Source organism: Lytechinus pictus, chromosome 11, assembly GCF_037042905.1.
Source record: "Lytechinus pictus isolate F3 Inbred chromosome 11, Lp3.0, whole genome shotgun sequence".
NCBI classification, from domain to species: Eukaryota; Metazoa; Echinodermata; class Echinoidea; order Temnopleuroida; family Toxopneustidae; genus Lytechinus; species Lytechinus pictus.
Genome location: NC_087255.1, coordinates 22,967,766 through 22,981,895, shown reverse-complemented (window position 1 = coordinate 22,981,895; position 14,130 = coordinate 22,967,766). Strand labels below are relative to the sequence as shown.

The following is a 14,130-nucleotide window of genomic DNA, read 5'->3' as shown; positions in this document are numbered from 1 at the left end:
TGGGTTGTGTGTTAGGTCTTGAGGTGTATGACTTGTGGCTTGTGTGAGAAAATGATTGAAATTATTATAATCATTGAACAGTGTTGAAGGGTGATTGTTGAGAAGATTAGGTGTGTGGGGTGTGTGTAAGTGATATACATGAATAAAAAGAGATATAAGAGATGAGTTAGCAAAGATGTGAGCAGAGACAGCTCTACATTACAGAAAAGGCAGAATTCGATTAGCATTCTCCTCACTGTCAAAGGAAGGATCATCCCAACATGGAATGAACACTTTAAAAATGAATAATACATTGAACGTAGAATCATTCCAGACTAATATAGACAATCATCTGACATAGTATTGATCATGATTAACTAAAAGCAACAGTTTGTTGGTTTATCCAATCATGACGATGAATTGGCCTCGGCCACCACCAACCACCATAATCATTATCATCCAAACAAACATGATGTCATCGTCTATTTTTAATCTTCTCCTCACCTTGCCCGATGATATTGGTAAAGCGATAAATTTTCATTATTCACGATTTCGGCGAACGAACCGATTTGGGCCGATCGCTTGGTGGGTGAGGGAAACTGGCTGATCGTCGGTGCATTGTGTTGTGGATGCGTCGATGTCTCCTGAGCAATGATCAGTTTTAATTAGACCATCGGATATAGGTGTGACTCAGCGCCGGGGCTCGAGCCGAGGAATTGCGAGTGGAGTCCCGATAATGAAGTAAATTTTAAAATGAATAATAAAATGATGCGAAATAAAATATTTTCCAACAATAAGATCTGTTTGCAAAAACTGATATTATGAATGTTCTGGCCTGGAAATCCATCATACATTCAAATTGATATTCATTGAATGTATTGAGTGTTCTAACGTGACCGATTTAATGTTGGTTTCAGTGTATAATAAAGTTGATATTGCTATTGTAAAATAACAAAACAATTCATGGCAAATATTCATCCAGGATAATGATTGCCTTTGAGTTATAATCCATTTGAAAATAATGACATCGGTAGATAGGTTTGCATTTCTTATAAAGTATAATTTGTCATTTAAAGTTTGCACTGGCGGTAGCTACATGTAGATTGCTATCACGATTTGGCATCTACTTTACACCAATAATCGGTGCTAGAAATAACATATCGCGGGTCCCAACCATCATACTATCAATACCAGGAATTATTACCAAGCAGGCATCAGTTTACTCACCAAATACAAAAATCGAGCTTATTATGCACTTCAAGTGTTTCATTACATTAGTTTGTGCTAATGTCCAATTTACCAACAAGAAAATCAGATAAAGTGTTAGGATTTTACAGACAGTACAATGTTTTTTTATAAAATGATAATAACAGACCATAAAGTGATAATTATATTATAGCCTTGACTACCATACAATTTCTTCATTTTTGCACATACAGCTTTGTAACCAACTAAGGGGTTTCTTAATAATAGTTCTTGATATTCTACCATGTAACTTACTTTATAAACACTTTAAAAGATTCTTCCTGTTAGACAAATCTTTCGAAATTTAAAACCGCAGACTGCCTTGGCATCCAATTAATAATTATCCAATTAATTTTCAACAAGATTTCTTTTCGACCGCAACCCTGAATATAAATATCTGAAGTTTGTTTGGGTGAAAGGAAGTTTTCTAGCCTTTTTGAGGAAATTAGAGAAGTGTTATGTAATCCTGCGCCTTTTAGGATATCATCACGTTCTATCGCATCAATTCATATATATTTCCTACGAATCGACCATCCAACGCCCAAAGGTTTATATTTCTATTCGTAGTATTATTCCTGAACAATGCCGTTAAGCATTTCATTTGCGTTATACGAAGGTAAAATGGTTCAGTTTTTTCAATCCATCGCGCCTTTTCTCTCATTTCGGATTATTTGGTTGCTTAATTCTAAACCATTGTCTTTGCATAGTTAACATTCATTTTACTCAGTCATAGATATATTGTAGATAATTAAAAAAGTAAAATCAAAGTAAAGCTATCCGAGGAAGTATTGAGTGAATGTTGAACTTAAAATTTCGAACACATAAATTTTTTCCATGAACATCGCCATCGTGAGCATTACTTTACATGAATTTCTTTTTAAATCCTAGATATATGTTCAATGCAGGTACTGAACAACGACCTTTATACTGATATAAGATCAAACGCAGAAACCATATTGGTTGGCATAAAATAACCCCAGGTAGGCATGGTAATTAGCGATGAGAATCTATAAAATTCTGACAGAATGCTGCAAACTCCCACTCCACAACTCAATAGTCTCGTTGTCAGAGTGGCCTAGACATGAAGTACGTAATGAAACTTGGCTTTCCAACTCGTGTTTTTAATCGCGGACCTTAACCTCTGCGTCAGATTCTCCTATTTTACTTCTCTCCAGATTCGTGCGAATTACGTAAATGATTCCCTGATCCGAAACAGAATCCACCTCGAATTTCAACTTCGATACAAGTTCACAATTTCCTCGCATTGTTGGAATCCTTATCATGTCCGACCGTCTTCATACTACCAATCTATTGATTTTGTTTCTTATTTGGTTTTCCAACAAAAGTCATAATTCATACCATCACTAACTGGTGGCATTGTCTTACAGTAATTGGAGAATGACTTTAACTTTTAATGCCAACATGGCCAAGTGGTAAGGTTGTCGTGGCAAGTAATCGTGAAGTAGTTGTGCGTGTATTATCCCTATTTCTATACTTTTATTGACGCAATTTATATCTTATCAAATAGTATCGAAAAGAAGATATGAAATTTATGATGATAATCATTTAAGATTTAACAATTACATCAGAATAAGGGAAACAAAGGCACGACGGCCAGTTTTCAATAAAACGAATAGATAAAATTTTATTTTTTAAATCAATTTACAAATTAGCTGAACCTTGGTTTTTAGTGTAGGTTCCTTCATTGAAATTCGCCTTGATAAAAGTTATTATAAAGAAATAGTTTATCTTGATATGTAGCTTATCTTTACCGCTTAAACATGATTGAACTTAATTCTGTCAGCCTGCATTAATAAGCGAAGAGGAAAAGAGGAACTGAAGTTGAATTCAACTATGTTTTAATACAAATAAAATGGAAAAGGAATATGAAAAATCGAAGATCATTTCTCCATATTGGAACGAATATCCGATGTACTTTCATTATCGAGGTCAATAATCATTTAGTATCCTGTCAAAGACAATTTTCGGTCCAGCCGTTTATCTTCAATTTTCCCAAGCTGTAACGAACGAAATGCAGTTCATCATGTACCTTCCAGGCATGCACCTCTAATGGTTTTAAACGATCCCATCTGGGAACAGACTATTGTCAAAGATAAGATGCGATACGCTCAAGCAATAAGAAACTCATCGAGGAATAGAATAGATAGACAGTTTCGTTTCATCGGCGTGAATGCAGTTCATGTGGTATTTAATTGTAATCAGGTGTCGGGATTTTCAAATTTTAAAATCGAGAAAGACAATAATTATGTTACAGTCACAGCAAGAAAACCGGTGCCAAATCGACCAAGAATGCAAATGGAAATAGCATAAAACTTTTTATTGTTTTCAATTTCAAAATCATGAAACAAAGCACTAATGTAAGATTGCATTCATTGCTTGTTAAAATATCGAACTCATCAATATCCGTTCACATTGCCCCACGAAGCCCCCATCAACAAGCATAACATCCATATTAATATCAGTGGTAAAGATTGATAACAAATCGACAATATGTGATACTTAATAATTACGCTGAACAACTTAGAATGTGGATTTTGGTAGATTCCATAGATTTCAGCGCTTCATTTATACAGAGTACAGTATAATCATAGTTTGCTCAAGGTTGCTAAATGGATAGCGAAAAGACCATTCACAAAACGCTTTTATTATACTCTCGATCGTATTTGTTTTCTTGGAATAGGTTTAAATCTATTGCATAGTTTCGTTTCATTGGACTGAATGCTCTTCATGTGGTACCTAATTGTAGTCTGGTGTCGGGATTTTCAAATTTTAAAATCGAGAAAGACAATAATTATGTTACAGTCACAGCAAGAAAACCGGTACCAAATCGACCAAGAATGCAAATGGAAATAGCATAAAACTTTTTATTGTTTTCAATTTCAAAATCATGAAACAAAGCACTAATGTAAGATTGCATTCATTGCTTGTTAAAATATCGAACTCATCAATATCCGTTCACATTGCCCCACGAAGCCCCCATCAACAAGCATAACATCCATATTAATATCAGTGGTAAAGATTGATAACAAATCGACAATATGTGATACTTAATAATTACGCTGAACAACTTAGAATGTGGATTTTGGTAGATTCCATAGATTTCAGCGCTTCATTTATACAGAGTACAGTATAATCATAGTTTGCTCAAGGTTGCTAAATGGATAGCGAAAAGACCATTCACAAAACGCTTTTATTATACTCTCGATCGTATTTGTTTTCTTGGAATAGGTTTAAATCTATTGCATAGTTTCGTTTCATTGGACTGAATGCTCTTCATGTGGTACCTAATTGTAGTCTGGTGTCGAGATTTTCAAATTTTAAAATCGAGAAAGACAATAATTATGTTACAGTCACAGCAAGAAAAACCGGTGCCAAATCGACCAAGAATGCAAATGGAAATAGCATAAAACCTTTTATTGTTTTGGAGTCGGTTTCGTTGGTGTGACTGTAGCCCAAGACTTGTTAGAATAAAAGTCATCATTGCCCGTCTATATTGATTTAGGTAGTAGCCACAATGAGCATCATATCCATTTTTAAACTATACTCTTAAAAATGTTGGGCAACATACTGTCCACACAACAATTGATTAACATTTTATCCATTCTGGGTAGTTTTAAACCAATAATGTGTGCTTTGGGTGAAAACTACAGTATTGGTTGAAAACTACCCAGAGTTGGATAATGTTTTAAACTAATTGTTGTGTGGACAGTATGTTGCCCAACGTTTAAGAGCGTATAATTTTCTTCGTCAATGGAGATTGATATCACATTTACAATGGTTGATGTGTTAATGCTAACTAGTAAACATACTTTGACATTACAAATTCTGTAGATTTTTTATATTGCAATGATGCAACATACAATAAACACGATTTGGTAATGGTAGCTAAGGATTTCAAAATTACTCGTGCGATGGTTTGCTATCACTTGAACACAATATAATGTTTCACACAATCGCAATGGTTGTAAGCAGTCGCACCACAAACTGTGAAATGGGCTTTATGGATAATGAAAAACAAAGATTTATATAACCCTTTTGTGTATCTATTTTACATTATTTTTAGCGGGGGAGCTAAAATCTACCTAAGAATTTTGAAATATAAGTTTTTTTTTTTTTAGTTAAAGTGTTATTATTTGCAGTTAAGTCGTGCCGACAATAAAGTCATGTAAAAGCAGGTCACTTTAGGGACGAGTCAGACATAATTATCAAAAGTGACCACATGCCATATAAGGGCATGGTTCATTGTGTCCAGACACCAAAAGTCACTCTACGTCACAGGATATTGGCAATAGCTAAAAACTGTAGTTTTAAGAAATTCTAACGGTCACAAGGTCACAATCTATCTTGTTTCGTGTTAACAATATCATTCATCTAGCATCTAACTTGTAAGACGTAAACAAATAAATCTTAATTGCTTGAAAAGGATACGTAGAGAGAACATGCTCTTTACATTATGAAATATAACTTTCAGTGTAGACTTTAACATGAGACTTAACATCAGGAAATGACGAATTTATTTTTTTCCGCGCTTCACGCTCTAAGTTTAGTGCTTTCCATTGTACGCTTTGCGCTCTTCGCACTGTTACTATGATGATTTTTAGCTAATGTTTAGTTAATAAATTAATCATTTTATGATGAAGCCCGAAGGTCAGAAATTTGATTTCGCTTTTCTTCTCCTTTTTTCAAGATTATCTTCTTATCACACAAATATAAAAAAGATTATCTACTTACATAAACAAAATCACTAAGAATTTTATATTTGGCCACAATTTAATGAAATCATATTGATATTTCGTCTCAGTCTTATACTAAAACCTCAGTGAAGTGTGCATGACACTTAACATACATTTTTTTTCTTCATAAAATCATCGGTTACTTTGTGAGATACCTCATGAAACACCCAGGGTTGGCTTCCTCTTCAATTCTTATCACGGGGTGACCCCCTTCCCACCTACCCAAGGAGCGAAGTGGTAGAGACATAACAAGGCATACGTATGTCAATCATGACAACCGGAAGTGGAGGTAGGTTAACCGAAGGTCGTGACATGAATAAGAGCTTCCGGTACGTTAATAGGGCGGGGTTTCATGTTTCAGGCGCCTAAGTTGTCTTAATAAAATCACATGGATATCGTTAAAGGATTACCATCAGTGATACCGATAGAAAAATGTATTTTTCTCGAAAGAAGAAAGTGATTATAAAATTATTCAGATTTTCTAATCTGTTCAACTTCTAAAAAGGAAACAAATATTTCAGATCTTGGTTTATTTAAACAAAATATTGTTTTTTTTATTTTTATCACAGGTCTTTTTTTCTATAACCGACAGCTGTAATAGCTTTCAGACTCATTCAAAGTCGATTAGAGTAAAATTAGTTTTTTTTTTAAATAGGGATCGTCATCAAATAATATTCAATCGTCATTATGTTGCAAAGGATAGCACATTACTTTCAATCATTGACGTAATTGAGACATCCTCACTTCATAAACACATATCTCAAAAAAAATATTGAAAAATTATTAAAATCATGTTATGCTCAAGTATAAGAGCGAATGTGTTTTATAATGCCATAAATGTAGAATAGATCATTTAAATGTTAATGTAAATGTCATTATTATGTTCCATTCAAAATTACATGTTCTTATATTTAATAATTTGTTATATCGTGTCTACCCTTGTGTTATTTTGTTTTTTCTCAAATGTTTCTCAATTGTGTTCTTTGTTTGTCTTGTATCATTTCATATTTTTGTTTTTACAGAATATTGGCAGATGCCAATGATGTGCCAATAAATTCAATTCAATTCATAATCCAAAATCACGACTGGTCGTAAACAGCGAAAGTCTAGAAGCTGTTTGTACTGAAACAATTATGAAATTAATTGTAATGAACACCCCAAGATCTGACCAGGATTATAACAAGATATCTTGTATGTGAATAAAATTTCGTGAAACAATTACATTAGATTGTGAATGAAAATAAGAAAGATGGTAATAAAAAAAGGGAAGAAAGTTGTGTTTCTAAGGTCTTTAATATTCTACTGGAGTTGACGTTTTGCCGAGATAACCCAGATATACTACGGGTCACCTATGCAGCTACTGAATATTCACGTTTAAGGCAAGCGAATTATAAGAGAGGAAATATAACGAATCCTTTAATTTGCCTTCCATACAGGCATATAATTCGGAGTTGTGGTATTAACAGACTTCCATAGTTGATTTAAGATCATCCAAGGGGTACGGAAATCGACTTAAAGGGGGTTAGCTTTGCCCCGGGAGGCGCCCCCTTCTATAGGGGTGATGATAACGTGGTTGATGAGATGTGCGGGGCTTTTTAAAGACTCGGATATTGCTTAAGATTCCTTTCATTCTGGGGTTAGTCTTTGTTGATTAGTTCAATCCATTTTTATTCCACTTAAAATGTTTAAAAAGTAGAAAATATAAAAGAATGTAAAGAAATGGATTTACCTCAGAAAAACTTTTATAATAACATGCTTAACCAGTAAATGAGCGTAGCAAATTGGCAAAACCAGAAGTAACTATAAATAAATTAATATAGATAGATATATAGATATTGAGAGAAATAAGATAAATACAAACAACTTGTGGCAACTCTCTAGTAAATAATAAACAGTGAAATAAATGAAAATGAGAGAATAATAGATGCTTAGCTTCACTCAAGGTCCCTCAGAGCTATCATCCATGGATGACAGCTCTGAGGGACCTTGAGTGACGCTTCAATGTGTTAAAATGTCAATTTATATTGCAATAATTAAGTAAAGACTAATTACTCTTTCCCCCAGGATACCATCTTAAGAATCTACTTTACCCCATGCCTGACAATTTACAAACTCAATACCGCAGTGATAACACATAATTATGCATTCACAAAGGACATGCACATAATCCTTATTGTACCAAAAAGCACGAAACATAGATTTTCGTAAAGGAAAATATTCATATCTTACCAAATTTGGTTGAACTATTCATAGTCATTAATATGCTTGTTTTCTTTGTTGATGGGGTGCTCTATCGTTCGATTTATGTTTTATACGGTATATATACCTGTAATATATCCATAATAGGCCTACCTGTAATGTATCAGTACACTGTAACGTCATAATAACATTGCAGTATACTGCTTTTGAAATCGTCAGTGGCTTAATAGAATTATACATTTTTATTTTACACATTATTATTAATTACCTTCCTTCATCACTGTCCTCACATTTCACTTTCAAAGTATTTTATCATATCTTCACATTGGAAACAAGAGCAACCACAAATTTGTCAAAATTAATATTACGGAATGTGGAATTTTACCATTTTACCTTGTTTAAAAATATATTTTTAAACAGTCAATGTCCTTAGATTTTCATGAAATCACGAGGGTATGAGAATTTCATTGAATGTGTTTATCGTCAATGTTGGCCTCAATGTCTCGATGATACAGCTAATTGTTTTATGTTTAAGGTCAATCGAAATTTATAAACAACATAGACACGGATAAGGTTTAAATGAATTACACACAATCAAGATTAGGTAATTTACGTACATCACGAACCCCGCATTATTTTAAGGAAAGGTTTCGTATCAGTTAACTTTATTGATTTCATTTCAGAAAAAATGTATTCTTTTTTATATCGACAAGGAATAATAAAATTACTACATTGCTGATTAAATAAGATCTCTGTAAAACATTTAAATCGTGCTAAACAGTTATGATTTGTTTTAACATAAATACTCCTCTCTATTTATTTCCCCCACCCCCTTTTATGTCTTCGAGATTTTGAAAAACAGATAAACAGGTTTAAATAACATTTTACAATGAAACAAAATGGTCTAGCCGGACATAATCTGCGGAACAAGCTATTAAATTCCTTATTGATAAGGTTTAAAATACTGACAATTAACTCAAGCAATAAACTATTTTTAGAAAACACCAGTGTGGCAAAAGTGGGAAATAAGGATCTTCCTCGGTCAACACGGTGAATTTTATTTTCATCAGTTCTTTAACTTCCCATGACCCCTAATTCTTGATCTGTCTTTTACCTTTTTCTTTTGCTCGAATTGTCTATGATTGAAGGCAGAAAAGCAAAATTGGCATAATTATTATGAACTTTAAAAAATACTAGTGGTCCTTGACTGTGAATTATGCCATAAAAAATCCCAAATGCACTCCATTATTATGCAGTCCCCTTCCATTGACTTTATTAAGATGTTTCGTCATACGAGTAATGGCGCCTTTATCGTCTACTGATTGGCGCCCGTCATTCTTCCATTAAGCGACTAACCAATCACAGCCCGCGATCTCTGAACCACGTGAGAACTGAGTAGTGCGTGGCGTCCGCTGACCAAAACTGTGAAGGCGCCGTATCAGAAGCGGGCGACGGCGAAAAGCGCGCTGGGTTTGTGCGTTTATTTGCTTTTCCTTGGTGTTTGAGATCAATATTACTCAAGCGTGAGATTCCGTAATTTAAAGCTCTTTTGCTTCCAAACCGCTATTTGGTGATTATTTGAGGAACCCCGTGACTCAACTATTGTCATTAATTTGTGGTGTCGAGACAAAATTTGTATGGAAAGATGGATCCGTGTCCATTTTGTGAGTCATGCTTGGTCTGAGATGAAAATAATGAAATAAGATGACACAATGTCATGACCCATTCGAATGGATAAAAATTTTTAGTCCTTTTATTAGCTTTCCATCCATCAAACATCAAATCATCCTTCAATTACTCCACAAAGCATTGGTTTATGGCCAGATAATCGCAATTTTTGTTTATTTAAATAAATGAGCACCAAATTACCGCAGTAAATACGACTTTGATTTAGGATTTAAAGATTATTCAAGTCTTTTATCACAAATTTACTTGTTTCGTTAGGAATCTTGCAATAAGCCATGCAGTGATTTCAATTTTTACTCACGTCCTTCGCTGGTCCCGACATTGATCTCATCACTCCAATCTCCCGGACCTGCACTGGTAACCCCTCGGATCTAGCGAAATCAAACATATAATATCAAATTAACGAATGTTATACTATATTATCATTCTTCCTTCAAATATGACATTACTTCAATTCCAGAATTGTCATGGTGCCTACTTGATTATCATATTATGCAAATTTTGGCTACCCGGTAGATCACAAAAATAGTATGTTTTCGTTTGAGCAAGAAATCACACTCTAAATTGCAGAAATTTAGAATAAATCTCAATTTTGATTCAATTCAAATCCTTTGAGGTTTATAAAACAATTTTTAGGATTCAAACTAAATCCAGAATTCGATTGGTCCCTAACTACTGTCCATCTCGATTTATTTTAAATCCCTGCAATTTAGAGTGCATGTTTCACTCATGCACAGGGTTTGCATTGTAAGTCAAAGACATCCAAAAAAAATAAAGGCATATATGCTAACATTACAAAGGTCTTATTAATATATATATATATATATATTGAACTTCGATTTGTGTCGTTTTTAATATTGTTTATATAACATCCAGGGGGAAAATCCATGCTGACACTTTAAGATACCAGTGACTGACAAAAAAAAAAACATCTTCCAGAGAGATTACTAAAACACATGTTAATGAAGGGGATAAAGATTAAGATGTTTTAGGTCCATAACGTTTCACTATCCTGAAGATTTACGGGCGAGATATTTTTCTGGACTCCATCTTTATAACATATCACAGACACAGGTGACAAGTTGGTCCTGTAGCTCAGACTTTTAATCAATGTTATTGCCTTTTATATAATGCAGATGGGCATTAAAGGAATGGGGGAACTAACAAAATACGATTTTCTCTCTTTATTCATGTTGTAGATCCAGATTTAACGATTTAATAATAACAATGATAATAATTACTTCTTATTAAGCGCTTTTTCAAAAGTTGCATGTAGAAAATAAGCAATTTAAAACAAGTTGACCAAGATCATGTCACATTTTTATGTTCATAGCTTAATATGAATTTATAAAGTTTGTATAGTCATATTTCTCTGGTCAAATGAATTGAATGAAATAACATTATACTTTTGAACAAAACTGTGTTGTTGTTGACAAGCGGTTTCACATTATTTCCCGGTTTGATAAGTGTGACGTCATATCGCACTGGGTGCATTTAGTCTATTTTATACATGTACATATTTTCACATATATAATTATTTATAAACTGATATCAGGGAAACATTAGGCTTGATCCAGATAAGAAATGTAGGTTAAGGGAGGGGTGACCCAATTCTAAAAACAAGTACATTATCGGATACCATAATGTCGAACATTTGTGGACCTCGGGCAAGTTTATGATTTCATATTCAGCTATGCAGCCATTTTAAACATGCTATACTAGAAATTTGTCCACCAATGATATTTTGACGAAATGCCAACGCGATTACGATCTCACAGGTTGCAATCGATAGTACGGAACATGTTTCTATAATTACAGGATTGTCGTCTGCTAAAGCCCTTCCATATTCCATTACCTGGAACCAGTCACTTTTGGCGCGAGTTCGTGTTCTCGAAGCGGACATAATTTTTTACGTCATCAAGGCACCTGCATCAACCCTGCCGATAGAGGTCTCAGATAAGGACGAGTTGTTGGCTTCGTCGTATTTCCACTGGAAATCTCTGATTTCTGGACTCTCCTCCCACGGTTTATTTTTCCTTTTTTAACTCTGAAGAATAAATTTAACATACAAAGTCTCACCCTCGAAACCATTTCTTTATTTGGAAAGCCATGTAAACATGGGCAGACGAAATGTGTATGCTTTAGATTTTGGACCATTGTATCACATAGATCCGAATGCATGTCCGAGTGTCAATATTGCCACAAAAAGACCTAAAAATAGAAACCGCAATAACTGATACGATATGTCGGGATATGCCTCGATTCTTGGAAAACGATTCCCATCATAATATCTTGAAATAGTTTTGGAACATATAATATCAATATGTCGTTTAAAGTTTTCTAGACAAAGATATTTGACTCTCCTTTTCACAAATGAAATAGTTGAATAAATAAAGAAAAACTTTTTTTTTAAATAGCAAATTGCTAAAATTTCCATCAAAATCATATGTAAATTAAGGTCATAGCTTTAAAAACTCTGCTATTTAAAAAGTGTATAAACACTGGGCCACGAAAATGGAGGGGGCAGCTGATCATGCAAAAAGTCACCGATCAATTAGTCAATTTTTACATTTTCGTATATACTGTTTAGGAAAAAAGTGAGGGACTGAAGCCCCCCTCCCCCACCCCCCCCCCCCCCCCGGTTCCGCGAGACCCGAACAATAAAGAATAATTATGTGCAAATAGGAGAATTGATGATTTCACACAATCATCTTGCATAATATCACTTAGATTATTTATTCTTTGTAGAATTGACAATACAAGCTCTTCATTTAGTGATAATGCAATACACTAACGCGGAAATTCAACATGTTTAGGAGGAATCAAACCATGTTTTATATTGCAATAAGGAAAATATTAATTAATTCACAAGGATATAGACTACAAAAATTGAAAGAGAGTTGATGACGTCATCGATTCCCTATCTTGCATAAAGCCCAAGGTGCATAACGATTAAAAAAAAAAACATGGCGTGTGAAATCAAACGAAAGTACACAAATATTCTTATTTTACATTGGATTATGTTTTAAGTCGCAGTTTTATTTTCGTGAGGGCTCTGCTAAATCTAGCAAAACTGAGTACTATAACTGTGCAAATTATATAACTCGCTTAGGTTTAAACAGTTCCAACAAAATATCATGTTAGTGCCAAAGCCGAGGTCATATGCAGCTCTTGGAAGCATTCATAAGGAAACCCTATGTAAATACAGTATATCGTTATTACCATTATCAAACAGGTAAAATCTGTAATACTGACTCATGGCGTGTGTGTCAAATAGTTCCCTTTTCCTGTTAATGTGTCGAAAAACGGGGCCTGTATCCGTCATTAATTTATCCGGCCCGTCATCTTTATCAAATGTAAATGTCAAACATTATAAGTATGATAATCAACTATCTGCTTTCCTCTGTTCCAGTTTTTCACAATAATATCGGTCATTGAATCAATTTCAAGTAAACTTCGTGATATGTGGACAAGAAAATGTTAAGTCATGTCCAAAAATGTGACATAAAAAAAGATAATACAGCAAAATGAGAAAATGCGCAAGACTGCTAATGATTGAAGTACTCGAATACAGTGACATGTTGCACATTAAACATTATCCTGATCATAATCATTTGCTGTTATTCTGTTCCCGACTAGAACTATGCGTTCCTGTCACAAAGTCATGGGGAAAAAGAAGACCTAAATTTATTCTCAATTCAATTACAGGGGTAATGCAGAGTTACAGGGTCTGTACTTCTTTTTTTTCCTTCTACAGCTTGCTCTTCCTCTTGTGTCCCTTCTTTTTTTACCACTTGAAAAATCATTTAGGGGCGGTCAGACGTTAGTGGGTTATAAAGGGAAAATGAGAGCATAGATGAATAAGACAATTAAAAACGAAAATATCTGATTAGAAATTACTTTAAAAATTACTTCATTTGCGATCAAACAAATGGGACATGCAGTAACCACGTTAACATATATTGTGAAGCGCCCCTACATTTGTCTTCAAGAGTGAGAATTCACACGCTAAACATCATAATTGCATACATACTATTCCACTATTTCTACAAAATCTCTATAATTATGGACAAGACTAATCCATCACAAATACCGATGAATGACCCGATGATTTTAATTTCGAGAATATCCAAATTCGCTGGATTTGGATGAAAACATTTCAAGCTACACCAATATCATCGCTACCTTATTGCATACAAAGCATAATCTCGTTTCAGATGCTAGTAACAACAAAACAGAGGAAGGAGTTCCTGATTTTGTTTGAAAA

At 34.0% G+C, this 14,130-nt stretch overlaps 1 protein-coding gene across 1 annotated transcript in view; it reads right to left on the bottom strand.

Annotated features, from left to right (window-relative positions):
* LOC129271992 (receptor-type tyrosine-protein phosphatase delta-like) overlaps nucleotides 1-14,130 on the bottom strand; it is an 87,892-nt gene that overhangs the window by 49,713 nt on the left and 24,049 nt on the right. The window contains exon 21 of the mRNA XM_064107137.1: nucleotides 10,165-10,234. Within this exon, the coding sequence (XP_063963207.1) occupies nucleotides 10,165-10,234 (70 nt within the window). The remainder of the gene's footprint in view (nucleotides 1-10,164; nucleotides 10,235-14,130) is intronic.